At 52.5% G+C, this 13,475-nt stretch overlaps 1 protein-coding gene across 2 annotated transcripts; it reads right to left on the reverse strand.

Annotated features, from left to right (window-relative positions):
- Positions 1 to 9,086: 9,086 nt before the first annotated feature.
- On the reverse strand, positions 9,087 to 11,619 carry s100w (S100 calcium binding protein W). Of its 2 annotated transcripts, none has more exons than XM_015336466.2 (3): positions 11,342 to 11,619; positions 10,441 to 10,639; positions 9,087 to 9,558 (listed from the first exon to the last, which is right to left on the reverse strand). In XM_015336466.2, the coding sequence occupies exons 2-3, from the start codon at positions 10,579 to 10,581 to the stop codon at positions 9,409 to 9,411; spliced, it is 291 nt and encodes a 96-aa protein (XP_015191952.1). In that variant the 5' UTR covers positions 10,582 to 10,639; positions 11,342 to 11,619; the 3' UTR covers positions 9,087 to 9,408. The 2 variants fall into 2 exon arrangements, with proteins under 2 accessions (XP_015191952.1, XP_006641787.1); XM_006641724.3 differs by having other exon boundaries at positions 10,441 to 10,636; positions 11,342 to 11,426.
- Between the last annotated feature and the right edge of the window lie 1,856 nt (positions 11,620 to 13,475).

Raw genomic sequence — 13,475 nt, forward strand, 5'->3', positions numbered from 1 at the left:
GCTCGGAGGGCGGTGAGCCGGGCCTGCGGCCTGCAGGCGGTGCCGTGTGACTCGCTGCTCGCGTCTCCCGAGTCCGTCCTCCAGCGCTTCAAGTAAATCGAGTTCAAAGAGCTTTACTGGCGCGACCGATGGGTGACAAGCGCCGCCAGTGCAGACCCAGTTAACACCAGACCTGCAGGCATTTACAGTACAACGTACTGCTGCACATGTGCGCTACCGCTCGCTCTTCGCCTTCCCCCTTTTCTCACGGAGCTCGGAGAGACCCGGGGCTCCCCTCTCCGGCTCGCGCGGACGGAACTGGGGTGCGGAATTGATTGGGGGGGGAGAGACCCCGGCGCGCTCTGCTCTTTAGCTGCTTGGAAGCGAGTTGCTTCGGGTGTCTGCTATCCCTGTAAGAGAGTTTGGGGTGTGGGCTGCCCCTGCCTGAGAGCCTGGGGTGTCAGTTACCTCTGTAAGAGAGTTTGGGGTGTGGTCTCCCCCTGCCTGAGAGCCTGGGGTGTCAGTTACCTCTGTAAGAGAGTTTGGGGTGTGGGCTCCCCCTGTCTGAGAGCTTGGGGTGTGAGTTACCGCTGTAAGAGAGTTTGGGGTGTCGGTTACCCCTGTTTGAGCTCTTGAGGTGTCAGTTACCCCTGTGAGAAGCTTGGGGTGTTGGCTACCTCTGTAAGAGAGTTTGGGGTGTGGGCTCCCCCTGCCTGAGAGCTTGGGGTGTCAGTTACCTCTGTAAGAGAGTTTGGGGTGTGGTCTCCCCCTGCCTGAGAGCCTGGGGTGTCAGTTACCTCTGTAAGAGAGTTTGGGGTGTGGGCTCCCCCTGTCTGAGAGCTTGGGGTGTGAGTTACCGCTGTAAGAGAGTTTGGGGTGTCGGTTACCCCTGTTTGAGCTCTTGAGGTGTCAGTTACCCCTGTGAGAAGCTTGGGGTGTTGGCTACCTCTGTAAGAGAGTTTGGGGTGTGGGCTCCCCCTGCCTGAGAGCTTGGGGTGTCAGTTACCTCTGTAAGAGAGTTTGGGGTGTGGGCTCCCCCTGCCTGAGAGCGTGGGGTGTCAGTTACCTCTGTAAGAGAGTTTGGGGTGTGGGCTCCCCCTGCCTGAGAGCTTGGGGTGTCAGTTACCTCTGTAAGAGAGTTTGGGGTGTGGGCTCCAGCTGCCTGAGAGCCTGGAGTGTGAGTTACCGCTGTAAGAGAGTTTGGGGTGTGGGCTCCAGCTGCCTGAGAGCCTGGAGTGTGAGATACCCCTGTTCGAGGGCTGTTGCTCGCCGCGTTGTCAGGAATCTCTGAGTCACAGCACCTGGGCGGTGGGGTGGGGCACCTGGGGATCTTTTCAGCGGTGGGGTGGTGCCTGTGGGACTCGTGGGGTGTTTTTTTTTTTAAAAGGAGATTCCCGTGCTCTTTGAAGAGTTCCGTAAACATTTCATTAAAGTCCAACAGTCACGTCTTTATTCTTTTTCATGCCTTTGTTTAGGGAAAGGCAGGAGCGCCTTTTTTTAAAAGGCTCCCCCGCCCCCCCCCAGCCCAGTTTGGAATCGGCAGCTGTGTGTCCAGGTGTGAGCCCCCCCCCCCAGGTCTTTTCGATCCCTGTGCCCCGCTGGAGAGAGCAGCCTGTCTGACCTGTTCGCTGAGCTTGTTCGGTCATCGGCTCGTGGATCATCTCCAGGTGGCGCGCTGGCTGGCTGGCTTGCTCCATGCTCCCGCAACTCTCTGTGTCAAGGGGCACCTCCTGCTGGGTCTGGAGGAGCCCGCTGGGCCGACTTCGTCCGTGGCCTTTGAGGTCTTTGCGATGACAGCCCGCTGTGTCCTGATCCGGACCTGAACCAGAACTGACTGGGACCTGACCTGGACCCAGTTTGGGCCGTCGAAGTCAACCCCCTGTCAGCAGGCAGAGTTGGGGTACACCTGTGGTGCCCCAGTTTTCTGCCTCTATTGACAGTGCCCACACTAGGCAGGGGTTATTGGCAGCTACCAGAGCATTGAGTTTTTTATTATTATTTATTAATGATTCAGTATTTGGATGATGCTTTTAGTCAAAAGGACTTATGTGTACTCATTTATACCACTGGGTATCTTATGCAATGCCTCAGGGGTACTGCAGCTGTGCCTCCTGCTGGGATTTGAACCCAGAACCTCCCAGTGACAAGTCTCGCTGACCCCCCGATTCTCTCGCTCCAGCCCCCTCCTGCTGCCCCTCTCCTCCCGCTTGCCCCCCAGCGAGGGGGACCCCGCCCAAGGCCCGCGGGTCTGGCTCCAGGCAGAGTGGGTCGAGCAGACTGGGCCTGCTGGTTAATCCAGGGCGCAGCCCGGGCGTGGCGCCCTGCGGTGGCGCTGGAGAGGGGAGAATGAGAATAAGACGCTATTGCATAGTCCAGTATATAATAACGTTTGTACTGTATAGTACAGCCAGCTTTACTACAGCACGTTATTGTATAGTACAGTATATTGTAGTATCACATAGTTCAGTATACTACACCATTTGTATTGTATTACACATTCCAGAAAGAATAGCATGTTATTGTATAGTTCAAGTAGGGGGCTGTGTCAGCATGCATAGGCTGCTAAGGAACCAGTAAAGGTTTATTCCAGGCTGAAAAGAGAAGGAAAGAAACACAACGTTTCGGCTGTGGAGCCTTCTTCAGGTGTGGCTCTCTTCTCTTTTCAGCATGGAATAAACCTTTACTGGTTCCTTTGCATGTTATTGTATAGTGCGGTATATTATTGTATCACATGATCCAGTATACCATACCATTTATATAGTATTGTATTACACAGCCTAGTGTAGAACAGCATAGAGTACGACGTTATCGCGTAGCGTTCGTACTGTATAGTACAGCCAGCTTTACGACTGCGTGTTTCACCACGTGCACTGTGGAATATGGCCCAGTACAGCAGGCTACAGCATAGCTGTGGACTGCGTCATTGGCTCCAGTCTGTCCTCTGTTCCTCGCCAAATGGTGCTGTAGCTCCTCACGTGCATCGAATTAGCAAACTGCTTTCCCTACACTGGAATGATTCCGGGTGGGGGGGGGTGTTCCAAAACTCTAGTTTCTTTCTTATCGGGAACCCTGGAGGAAATCCTTCAGGAAGGGCTGCGAAACAGCCGCCCCACGGCAGACACACAAGAGGACTGGTTCAAAGGCCCGATGGAAGATCAGGTTTATTACTGCCGTGTTAACTTTTGCAGAGTGTAAGCTTACACCCACAGTGTACTGTAGCAACTATGCAGGAGATACCACAGGCTTGCAGGCACGCACAGTGAGCACAATAGCTCTTACTCGAACACTGCCACGCCTTTCCCATGAGTCACCTCCCCCCAGGGCTTCGCTGGGCCTGAACACTCCTGCTGAGCGCAGGCTGCAGAGAGCTGATCAGTCTGCGCTGCTGTGACAGAGCCCGAATGGAGCAGTACCAACAGGCTGGGGCAAATGCAGTAGTTGCCCCCACCTCTCTCCTCTCTCTTTCTCACACCTCCCTCTCTCCTTCTCTACCCCCTTATCTGTATCTTCACATGAACACTCCTTCATCATCATCAGAGCTGGAGAGTCACTGTAGAGACACTCAGTCCAGCTCCTCTGTATCTTCACATGAACACTCCTTCATCATCATCAGAGCTGTAGAGTAACTGTACAGACACTCAGTCCAGCTCCTCTGTATCTTCACATGAACACTCCTTCATCATCATCAGAGCTGGAGAGTCACTGTACAGACACTCAGTCCACCTCCTCTGTATCTTCACATTCACACTCCTTCATCATCATCAGAGCTGTAGAGTCACTGTACAGACACTCAGTCCAGCTCCTCTGTATCTTCACATTAACACTCCTTCATCTTCGTGTCAGGGGTGTGTCTGGGGCTCTGAGAGGCTGTGACTGGGTGAAGGTCCCTCTGCAGGGTGAGGAGTGTTTGTCCAGGTGTACAGGCAGACAGTGGAATGCTGCTGAACCGCAGGGGCCTGACACACCTGGACTGGAAAAGCACACTGTTGAACAGGCGATGTGAGGCTGTTTTCAGATGAATGACTACACTGCTGTTGCTGTAGCTGCAAAAGGAGAGGAAACAATATACAATAAATTCTGCTTCTCTGAGCACTTCATTAGGAGGTTTATAGATACTTTCCCCTCTAATGCTTTTATTAAGAAGGATCTTTGTTTTGTGTCACGCCCTTGCATGAATCCTCTAGGTGCTTCGCTGTGCTCCTCTCCGCTGTGTCAGGAGTCTGTGAGCCTGTCTGGGTGCGTGTCAGCCGCGGGTATTTTTGGAATTTGTTTCGTTAGGTTTTGGGAACCTGAACCCTCCAGGTAAGGTGTGGCGAGCACGACTCCTGCTCAGCTGGGGAAAGATCGATCACTCTTCACCCCCCAGACCTCCATCCCTCTCTGCCTCTTCTCCTGTCTCTCCTCTCCCTCTTTCCTCCTGTCTCTTCCATCTCTCCCCACTTCTCTGGCTCTCCTCTCTCCTCTCAATTTCAATTCAGTTCAGTTCAAGGTGCTTTATAAGCATGACCGATGGGGACAATCAGTATTGCCAAAGCAAATAGAAATTAAATTAACATGAAACAAAACAAAAAATAATAAAATCTACAGACATATTACAGACATTTACAACAAGGACATATCTTAAGATATTTACATATATTTTTTATTTTACATAAAATAAAAAAGCATTATTGGGAGACAGGCTCACTGTTCCTCAGGCTGGGACAGAACACATACTGGGCTGCCAGTTCAGCTGAGTTCCCTCCTCCCTCTCCCAGTAGGATTGGGACCCGTTGTGATTCTGGCAGGTGTGGGAACTCTGGGATTAGATTTCTGAATTTAGGGAAGAATGTTTCTCTAATCCCAGAGTATTTCTCCCAGTGCAGTAGGAAGTGCACCTCTGTCTCTATTTCTCCCCAGTGGGAGCACAGCCTGTCCTCTCTGGGCAGCCAGGTCTGTGTGTGTCCAGACTGTGTCACAGAGCCTGTCCTCTCTGGGCAGCCAGGTCTGCCTGTGTCGCCCAGTTTCTATGGCCAGGCTCTGGTCACTGAGCCTGTACTTCATCAGGGTCTGTTTCTTTTTGCTGTTTCTTACCTTGATCAAATATTCTGCTGGTGTGTATAGTCTGTTTAGGGTTCTGTAGCATTCCAGTTTGTGTTGTGTGTGTCCCAGTGTGTGAGAAATGTGCTGTTTGATCTGTGCTGTGATGTGGTTGAGTCTGAGACGTGGTGCTCTAGCAGTGCTGTCCTGAGGCTGGTTCCTCTCTCTCCTGTTGCCAAAACATGTACTGTCAATACAACATCTGCATACATTTACAATACAAACCATTCATAGGACATTTACATACAACATACAACAACACATAGACCATTACTGGTGACAGATTCACTGTTCCTCAAGCTGTGACGCTCCCTTCACTGAGTTCCCTCCTCCCTCTCCCAGTAGGATTGGACGCTGTTCTGATTCTGGCAGCTGTGGGAATTCTGGGATTCGATGTTTAGATAGTTAATTTGCAGAAGCATGTTTGTCTAATCTGAGTTTATTTCTCACAGAGCAGTAGAAAGCGAATCTCTGTCTCTGTTTCTCCCCGCTGGCAGTGAGAGCACAGCCAGGACTTCGTCAGGGTCTGTTTCTCTTTGCTTTTTCATACCTTGGTCAAATATTTGGCTAGTGTGTATTGTCTGTTTAGGGTTCTTTAGCATTTCAGTTAATGTTGTCTTTGTGTATTCCAGTGTGATTTGGTTCTGTCTCCCCTCCCCTCTCCCCTCTCTCTCCTCTCTGCTCCCTCTCTCCCCTCCCTCTTCTCTCTCTCCCCTCTCCCCCTCTCCTCTCTGCTCCCTCTCTCCTCTCTCTCTCCTCTCTGCTCTTCTCTCTCTCTCCCGTCGCCTCTCTCTCTGCTCTCTGCTCCCTCTTCTCTCTTTCCTCTCTGCTCCATCTCTCCCCTCTCCTCTCTCTCTCTCCTCTCTCCTCCTCTCCTCTCTGCTCCCTCTCTCCCCTCACTCCTCTCTCTCCTCTCTCCTCTCTGCTCCCTCTCTCCCCTCCCTCCCTCCTCTCTCTCTCCCATCTCTCTCCTCTCTAGCTCTCCTCTCTCTCCAGGTGTTAGCAGTGCAGCTCTGCGGTTGAGTCTCACTGTGTTGCACTGACCAGTAAAGGACAGTGCACTCGTACAGGACCAGATTAGCTTACAGCAGGGAGGAGGGTTCCCAGTAAATGAAAGACAGATGGATGCTTGGATCACCTCCATGTCACTGAACTCCCCCCTCCTTCCTGCCTCCTCTCTCTCATTCTTTTTTCTTCTCTCCATCTCTTTCTGGATACTCGTCTTTCACCACACTTCTTCACAGTGTGTCAGTGTGCGCCTGGATCAGTGCATGACTCTGTCAGTGTGTGTCAGTCTGTCATTGTGTGTCAGGGTGCATGTGTGTAATGAATCTGTGAGTGTGTGTACCTGTGTGTGTCTCTGTTATTGTGTACGTGTCTCTCACTATCTGTGTGTGTCTGTGTCAGTATCTGTCAGTGTGTGTGTGTGCCTGTGCGTGTATGTGTCAGTGTATGTTTGTGTGTGTGTTTGTCGGTGTTCGTTTCTAAGGACACAATGGCTGTTATGATTCAATGTCTCCCTCAGTGCTCAGTCTGTTGGGCAACTTCCCTTGTCAGAGTGGAAAAAAACAAGAAACACAAGAGATCAGAAGCCCCTGTCTGCCCCCTCTCTTCCTTCCTGCCCCCCCCCTGCCTGCAGTGCATGCTGGGTATGTTGCTGGCACAGTCTACCACAACTGACTGACTGGCAGACACACCCAGCTGTGCCACTCCCACCTCTCCCCCTCTCCCTCATTCTCTCACTCTCCCATTCTCTCACTCCCTCCCTCTCTCTCACTCATATTCAGATTTGAAGAGCTTCATTAGCTTGACCACTGAGTTACAGTGTTGCCAAAACAGATACAATAAACACAGCACTTACAGTACAAACATATTATTGGAGATCTACATTATTGAGAGACGGGTTCACCGTTCCTCAGGCTGGGACAGGAGATCACACACACTGTATTATTATTGTTGAGAGACAGGCTCACTGTCTGTTCCTCAGGCTGGGACAGGAGATCACACACTGTATTATTATTGTTGAGAGACAGGCTCACTGTCTGTTCCTCAGGCTGTGACAGGAGATCACACACTATTATTATTATTGAGAGACAGGCTCACTGTCTGTTCCGCAGGCTGTGATAGGAGATCACTCACTGTATTATTATTGAGAGACAGGCTCACTGTCTGTTCCTCAGGCTGGGACAGGAGATCACACACTGTATTATTATTATTGAGAGACAGGCTCACTGTCTGTTCCTCAGGCTGGGACAGGAGATCACACACTGTATTATTATTATTGAAAGACAGGCTCACTGTCTGTTCCTCAGGCTGGGACAGGAGATCACACACTGTATTATTATTATTGAGAGACAGGCTCACTGTCTGTTCCGCAGGCTGGGACAGGAGATCACACCCTGTATTATTATTATTGAGAGACAGGCTCACTGTCTGTTCCTCAGGCTGGGACAGGAGATCACACACTGTATTATTATTATTGAGAGACAGGCTCACTGTCTGTTCCACAGGCTGGGACAGGAGATCACACCCTGTATTATTATTATTGAGAGACAGGCTCACTGTCTGTTCCTCAGGCTGGGACAGGAGATCACACACTGTATTATTATTATTGAGAGACAGGCTCACTGTCTGTTCCTCAGGCTGGGACAGGAGATCACACCCTGTATTATTATTATTGAGAGACAGGCTCACTGTCTGTTCCTCAGGCTGGGACAGGAGATCACACACTGTATTATTATTATTGAGAGACAGGCTCACTGTTCCAGTAGATCACACACTGGACTGAAGCTCTGTCGAGATTCCTCTTCCAGTAGGAGTGGAAGCTGTTCTGAATCTGACAGATGTGGGAATTCTGCGATTCCCTCTCTCTCTCTCTCTCTCTCGTTCTCTCTCTTTCCTAGTCTCTCCTCCTTTTCCCTCGGCCCACGGCGGGATCTCTCTGAACTGTGCCTCTCGCACGCACACACCCCCCCCCCTCCGCCAGCCACTCGTTCCTCCTTCCGTGTTTCCAATCTCTTACAGCAAACACGGAGGGGGGAGTCCTGGACAGAGACAGCGGCGATCGCGACGTGTGAGACTGGAAATCGCTGCCGGCGTCACGGGAGCAGGTGCCGCCCAGCCCGCGAGCGGAGCTGTTGCAGGAACCCCAGCCCCGGCCGCCGGCGTGTGAATCTGACATCGCGCTGCTCCGCCAGAGCCGAGGAAGAGCATAAAAGTTGAATAACACGAACTGTCCAACAGAGGGCGCAAATGCCCTATCTGTGCGTGGAGCGTAGACACCCAGCCCCTGGCCAGTACATTTTCATTCCACCCAACTGCCTAATTCCGGGGCTCCTGATCCCACGCTAATGGTCCAATCAAGGAATCGAGACCTCAGTTTCCCAGATGTCGGGAGTAATCTGAGTCTCTGGCTGTGCTCAGTTGTTAACATGCTGGAGGTAACAAAGTCATTCGAGATCTCCACCTCCTGAACAGGAAGAACTTTATCAAGGAGCCAATCAACCAGCTTTATAGGTCAATTAAGGTCTCAGTTAATTAAAGAACTGGACTAGGGCCAGGGCATTCCAGGCCAGTACCCGAACTGTAGAGGTCTAATTAATGAATTGGGTGATTGGCTGATAGCGGGCCTTGTGGATTGAATAATTAGGCCTAATTGAGTGAAGTACTGGGCTAACCGGACTGGAGCTGGACACCCCCGGGGTACAGCAGGGCAGCAGCAGGCAGGACCCCTCAGGGCTGTGGACTCCAAACTGGAGGGATGCAGGTTCAAGTCCCAGGTGGGGGCACTGCTGCTGTACCCTTGGTGCCAGGGTTTGTGTTAGTGTTGGAGTTTGTGTCAGGGCTCGAGCTGGTGTCTGGGTCAGAGTCGGTATTAGAGCTGGTGTCTGGGTTTGAGCTGGTGTCAGGGTTCGAGTCTGTATTAGAGCTGGTGTCAGGGTTCGAGCTGGTGTCTAGGTTCGAGGTGCCCCCGAGGTGATGCAGCTATTTCAATGACCCAGACAGAAGAACCAAGCTGACAACAAGTGTTGGGTACAAATGACTCTTTAATGTCTTTGCTCACAGTGAGAGCCCTGTGCACAATCACACACTAGATCCCACTGCGATCAAGCCCACACGAGACCAGAGCTCTCCGGACCAGCCATTACAAGGGTCTAATTCATTCATAGGCTTATTAGCTCAACATACCGGTCTAGCAACTGGACTGAAAGCTAGCGGACACTGAGGTCAGGAGGTCCTTGAGTAATAACCAGGGTGGGGCATGGAGACAGAGCTGGGGCGCGGGGCGGCGAGGTGTGGGGTGCAGCGCTGCAGAGCGGGGTCAGTGAGGGTCCGGGGCGGTCGGTGTGGTCACTTCTTGGCCTTGCCCTTCTGGCACCTGTAGTAGCCTTGGGCCAGCATGCCCACGAACTTGCAGAACTCGTGGAAGTTGACCTCTCCGTCGTGGTTCTTGTCCAGTTTGGCCATCACCTCCTCGATGTCCGCGGGGTCGAACTTGGTCTGCAGGCACAAACAGAAGGAAGACGGGGGGGTTCATCACTGGGATTGGATCAGCACACTTCCCAGAGGTCCCCAATCTCTGGGATCAAGTGGGATCTTTTTAGTTTACTTGAGCTGATCAGGAGTCACAGCCGCTAGATACAGTGTCCTGTGTGCATTGCTCTGTGTTCACAAGGAGCATTTTGAGTGTCGTGCTGTGTCTAAAGTTCTGCGTGCAGTGTTTTGTGTGCTCCGTTGGGGGTACATGATGTGTGCAAATTTCTGTGTGCAGCTTTGCATGCAGTGTAACTCGTGTGTGCCTCTGTGCAGCGGTACTCATGTAGGTCTCAGTGTGCAGTGCAAACATGTGCAGTGTCACTCGTGCAGGTGTGTGCAGTGCAGTAGTGTGTAGGGCAAGTGCAGGTATGTGCAGTGTCACTCGTGCAGCAGTGTACACTGTCACTAGTGCAGGAGTGTGCAGTGTCACTAGTGCAGAAGTGTGCAGTGTCACTAGTGCAGAAATGTGCAGTGCAGGTGTGTGCAATGTCACTAGTGCAGAAGTGTGCAGTGTCACTAGTGCAGAAATGTGCGGTGCAGGTGTGTGCAGTGTCACTCGTGCAGTGTCACTAGTGCAGCAGTGTGCACTGTCACTAGTGCAGCAGTGTGCACTGTCACTAGTGCAGGAGTGTGCAGTGCAAGTGCAGGAGTGTGCAGTGTCACTAGTGCAGAAGTGTGCAGTGCAGGTGTGTGCAGTGTCACTCGTGCAGAAGTGTGCAGTGCAGGTGTGTGCAGTGTCACTCGTGCAGTGTCACTAGTGCAGCAGTGTGCACTGTCACTAGTGCAGGAGTGTGCAGTGCAAGTGCAGGAGTGTGCAGTGCAGGTGCAGCTCGGAGCCCCTCTTGCCTTGAACTCCGGGGATGTGAGCTCGGCCTGCAGCAGCTGCTTGAGCTCGGCGCTGCTCAGCTGGCACTTGTGCTCGTCCTGGCTGGCGTAGTGCTCGAACAGCTCCACCAGGCTCCTCACCGCCACCTCCAGCTTCGACATGGCTTCCCACCGGCCGGCCGGCTGCACGGAGCGCCCAGAGCTTCTGCTTCTGCTTCTGCTGAGCACACAAGAACACGAGAGCTCAGTCCGGAGGCTCAGAACCGCAATCGGATTCTTACCATGTGGCACCAACCTGTCAGTATATTTACTGCAGCACGGTAACCAAACCATCATGTCGAGATACCTCTAAATCAATTCAAGATCTCTTGACACACAGTGAGACACAACTCTATAAGTCAGTTAAAGATATCCGTATGAAATGAGTTCTCATTCAAATATACCTGCAATAAATATTTAAAGATATTTGAAATATCGATCTGAGATATCGATAAATGCTATTTTGACGAGGCCTCTAACTTTTATGAAAGTCCCCCAGCCCCCCCAGTTCTCTGACTCCCTCCCTCCGCGCGGTGTAGCTCCAGCGCGTGTCCGGTCTCCGGCTCGCGAGGGGCGTGGTGTGGGGTCGCGTCGCGCGCCGGGAGGAGGCACACACCTTCCACAGCCAGGCGCGCCCACGCGTGCTTCGTTCTGAAGCAATAACAACTGCGGTGAGCGCTGCAATTATTATTGTGGCTGTTCCTGTTGCAGGCAATAACAAGAGGCACCTTTCGTAACGCGGGCTGCTTCATTCTTCTCTGGGATTCTGAACACGAATTAACGTTTCGCAACGGTACAAAGCAGAACCGTCTCACAAGACCTGCGCTTTGGTACTCTGTGTCTCGTCTGCTACAACCGGCCGTGCTCGATCAGCCCCACTCACCTGGCTGTGGAAGGCGAACCGAGCCCTGAGGGGCGAGACGGGTTCGCTGGCGGTGCTGGGTTCGGAGTGCGGCTGCACTGGGCTCCGCAAGGTCTCTTTATACAGAGGGACACCGCCTGCGCAGCTGGGGCGATGACTCGCTCCTGCCCAGGGATAAAAAAAACCCCCGTGTACTTACTCCTCCCTTCTCCTAGACTGGGAAAGAGTCTTTCTGTGAAGTCGGGAGAGGGGGCGGCTCTCCCGCTGTCGCCGGGGAGCCGGGAGTCCGTCTGTCTGTCCGGACCCACAGCCCCGCCCCATCCCGCTCTCCCGCCGCTGGGGACTGTGACTGGAAATAGCAGGGAAATAAAAGACTGATGAGGAATTGGGCTCACTGCCTGACTGAAAGACTGACCCACAGACAAAGAGCCTCATTGAATTAACTCTTATAACCTACAGTACCACCCTGACTAACAGACTGATACCCTGAGGGACAGACTTAACACTCAGACTTACACGTTAACATGCTGACAGACTAACTGACTGACACACTAACAAACACCCCGACCAGCACACTACCATCTGACACTAAGAAACACCAAGAAAAACTGACACACTGACTCCCTGACTACCAAACAGGCTAACACCCTGACTAGCAGACTGACTAACACCCTGACTAGCAGACTGGCTAACACCCTGACTAACTCCCTGACTAGCAGACTGGCTAACACCCTGACTAACACCCTGACTAGCTGACTGACTAACACCCTGACTAGCAGACTGACTAACTCCCTGACTAGCAGACTGACTAACACCCTGACTAGCAGACTGGCTAACACCCTGGCTAACACCCTGACTAGCTGACTGATTAACACCCTGACTAGCAGACTAACACCCTGACTAGCTGACAGACTAACTCCCGGACTAGTTGACAGACTGTTACCCTGACTAGCTGACAGACTAACTCCCTGACTAGGTGACAGACTGTTACCCTGACTAGCTGACTGACTAACACCCTGACTAGCTGACAGACTAACACCCTGACTAGCAGACTGACTAACACCCTGACTAGCAGACTGGCTAACACCCTGACTAACTCCCTGACTAGCTGACTGACTAACACCCTGACTAGCAGACTGACTAACTCCCTGACTAGCAGACTGACTAACACCCTGACTAGCAGACTGGCTAACACCCTGACTAACACCCTGACTAGCAGACTGGCTAACACCCTGACTAGCTGACTGACTAACGCCCTGACTAGCAGACTAACACCTTGACTAGCTGACAGACTGCTACCCTGACTAGCTGACAGACTAACTCCCGGACTAGTTGACAGACTGTTACCCTGACTAGCTGACAGACTAACTCCCTGACTAGGTGACAGACTGTTACCCTGACTAGCTGACTGACTAACACCCTGACTAGCTGACAGGCTGTTACCCTGACTAGCTGACAGACTAACTCCCTGACTAGCTGACAGGCTGTTACCCTGACTAGCTGACAGACTAACTCCCTGACTAGCTGACAGGCTGTTACCCTGACTAGCTGACAGACTAACTCCCTGACTAGCAGACAGGCTAACTCCCTGACTAGCTGACAGACTAACTCCCTGACTAGCTGACAGGCTAACTCCCTGACTAGCTGACAGACTGTTACCCTGACTAGCTGACAAACTAACTCCCTGACTAGCTGACAGGCTGTTACCCTGACTAGCTGACTGACTAACTCCCTGACTAGCTGACAGGCTAACTCCCTGACTAGCTGACTGACTGGCGCCCTGCCCTGCCCTGCCCTGCCCTGCTGGGTCTCTCCCAGGCTGTCAGTGTGCGGAGCTCAGCCCTGGCACTGCACAGCCACAAGACTCACTTGCTGCAGTGGACAGTCTGACTCACCCAGCCTCTCTGTGAGCTTGTTCTTGTTGAGGAATGTTTGCTTTTCAGATTTTCCAGTCCCTCACGTGCCGGTATGGCCTCACAGTGGAGCCGGGCCAGCAGGGTGTGGACCAGCGCCCCCTAGCTACCACCCACGCAGGGCGCAGCCCAGCCCCGGTCTGCTGAGCCAGGCTTAGACCTCTGGACACTGTGGTCCTCTGCTCTCCTGTGGCCCTGTCACTGGTCATGTCTGCAGCAGGAGCAGAAAGAAAGGGCTCCTG

This window comes from Lepisosteus oculatus, chromosome 27 (assembly GCF_040954835.1).
Source record: "Lepisosteus oculatus isolate fLepOcu1 chromosome 27, fLepOcu1.hap2, whole genome shotgun sequence".
In the NCBI taxonomy this organism is placed as follows: Eukaryota; Metazoa; Chordata; class Actinopteri; order Semionotiformes; family Lepisosteidae; genus Lepisosteus; species Lepisosteus oculatus.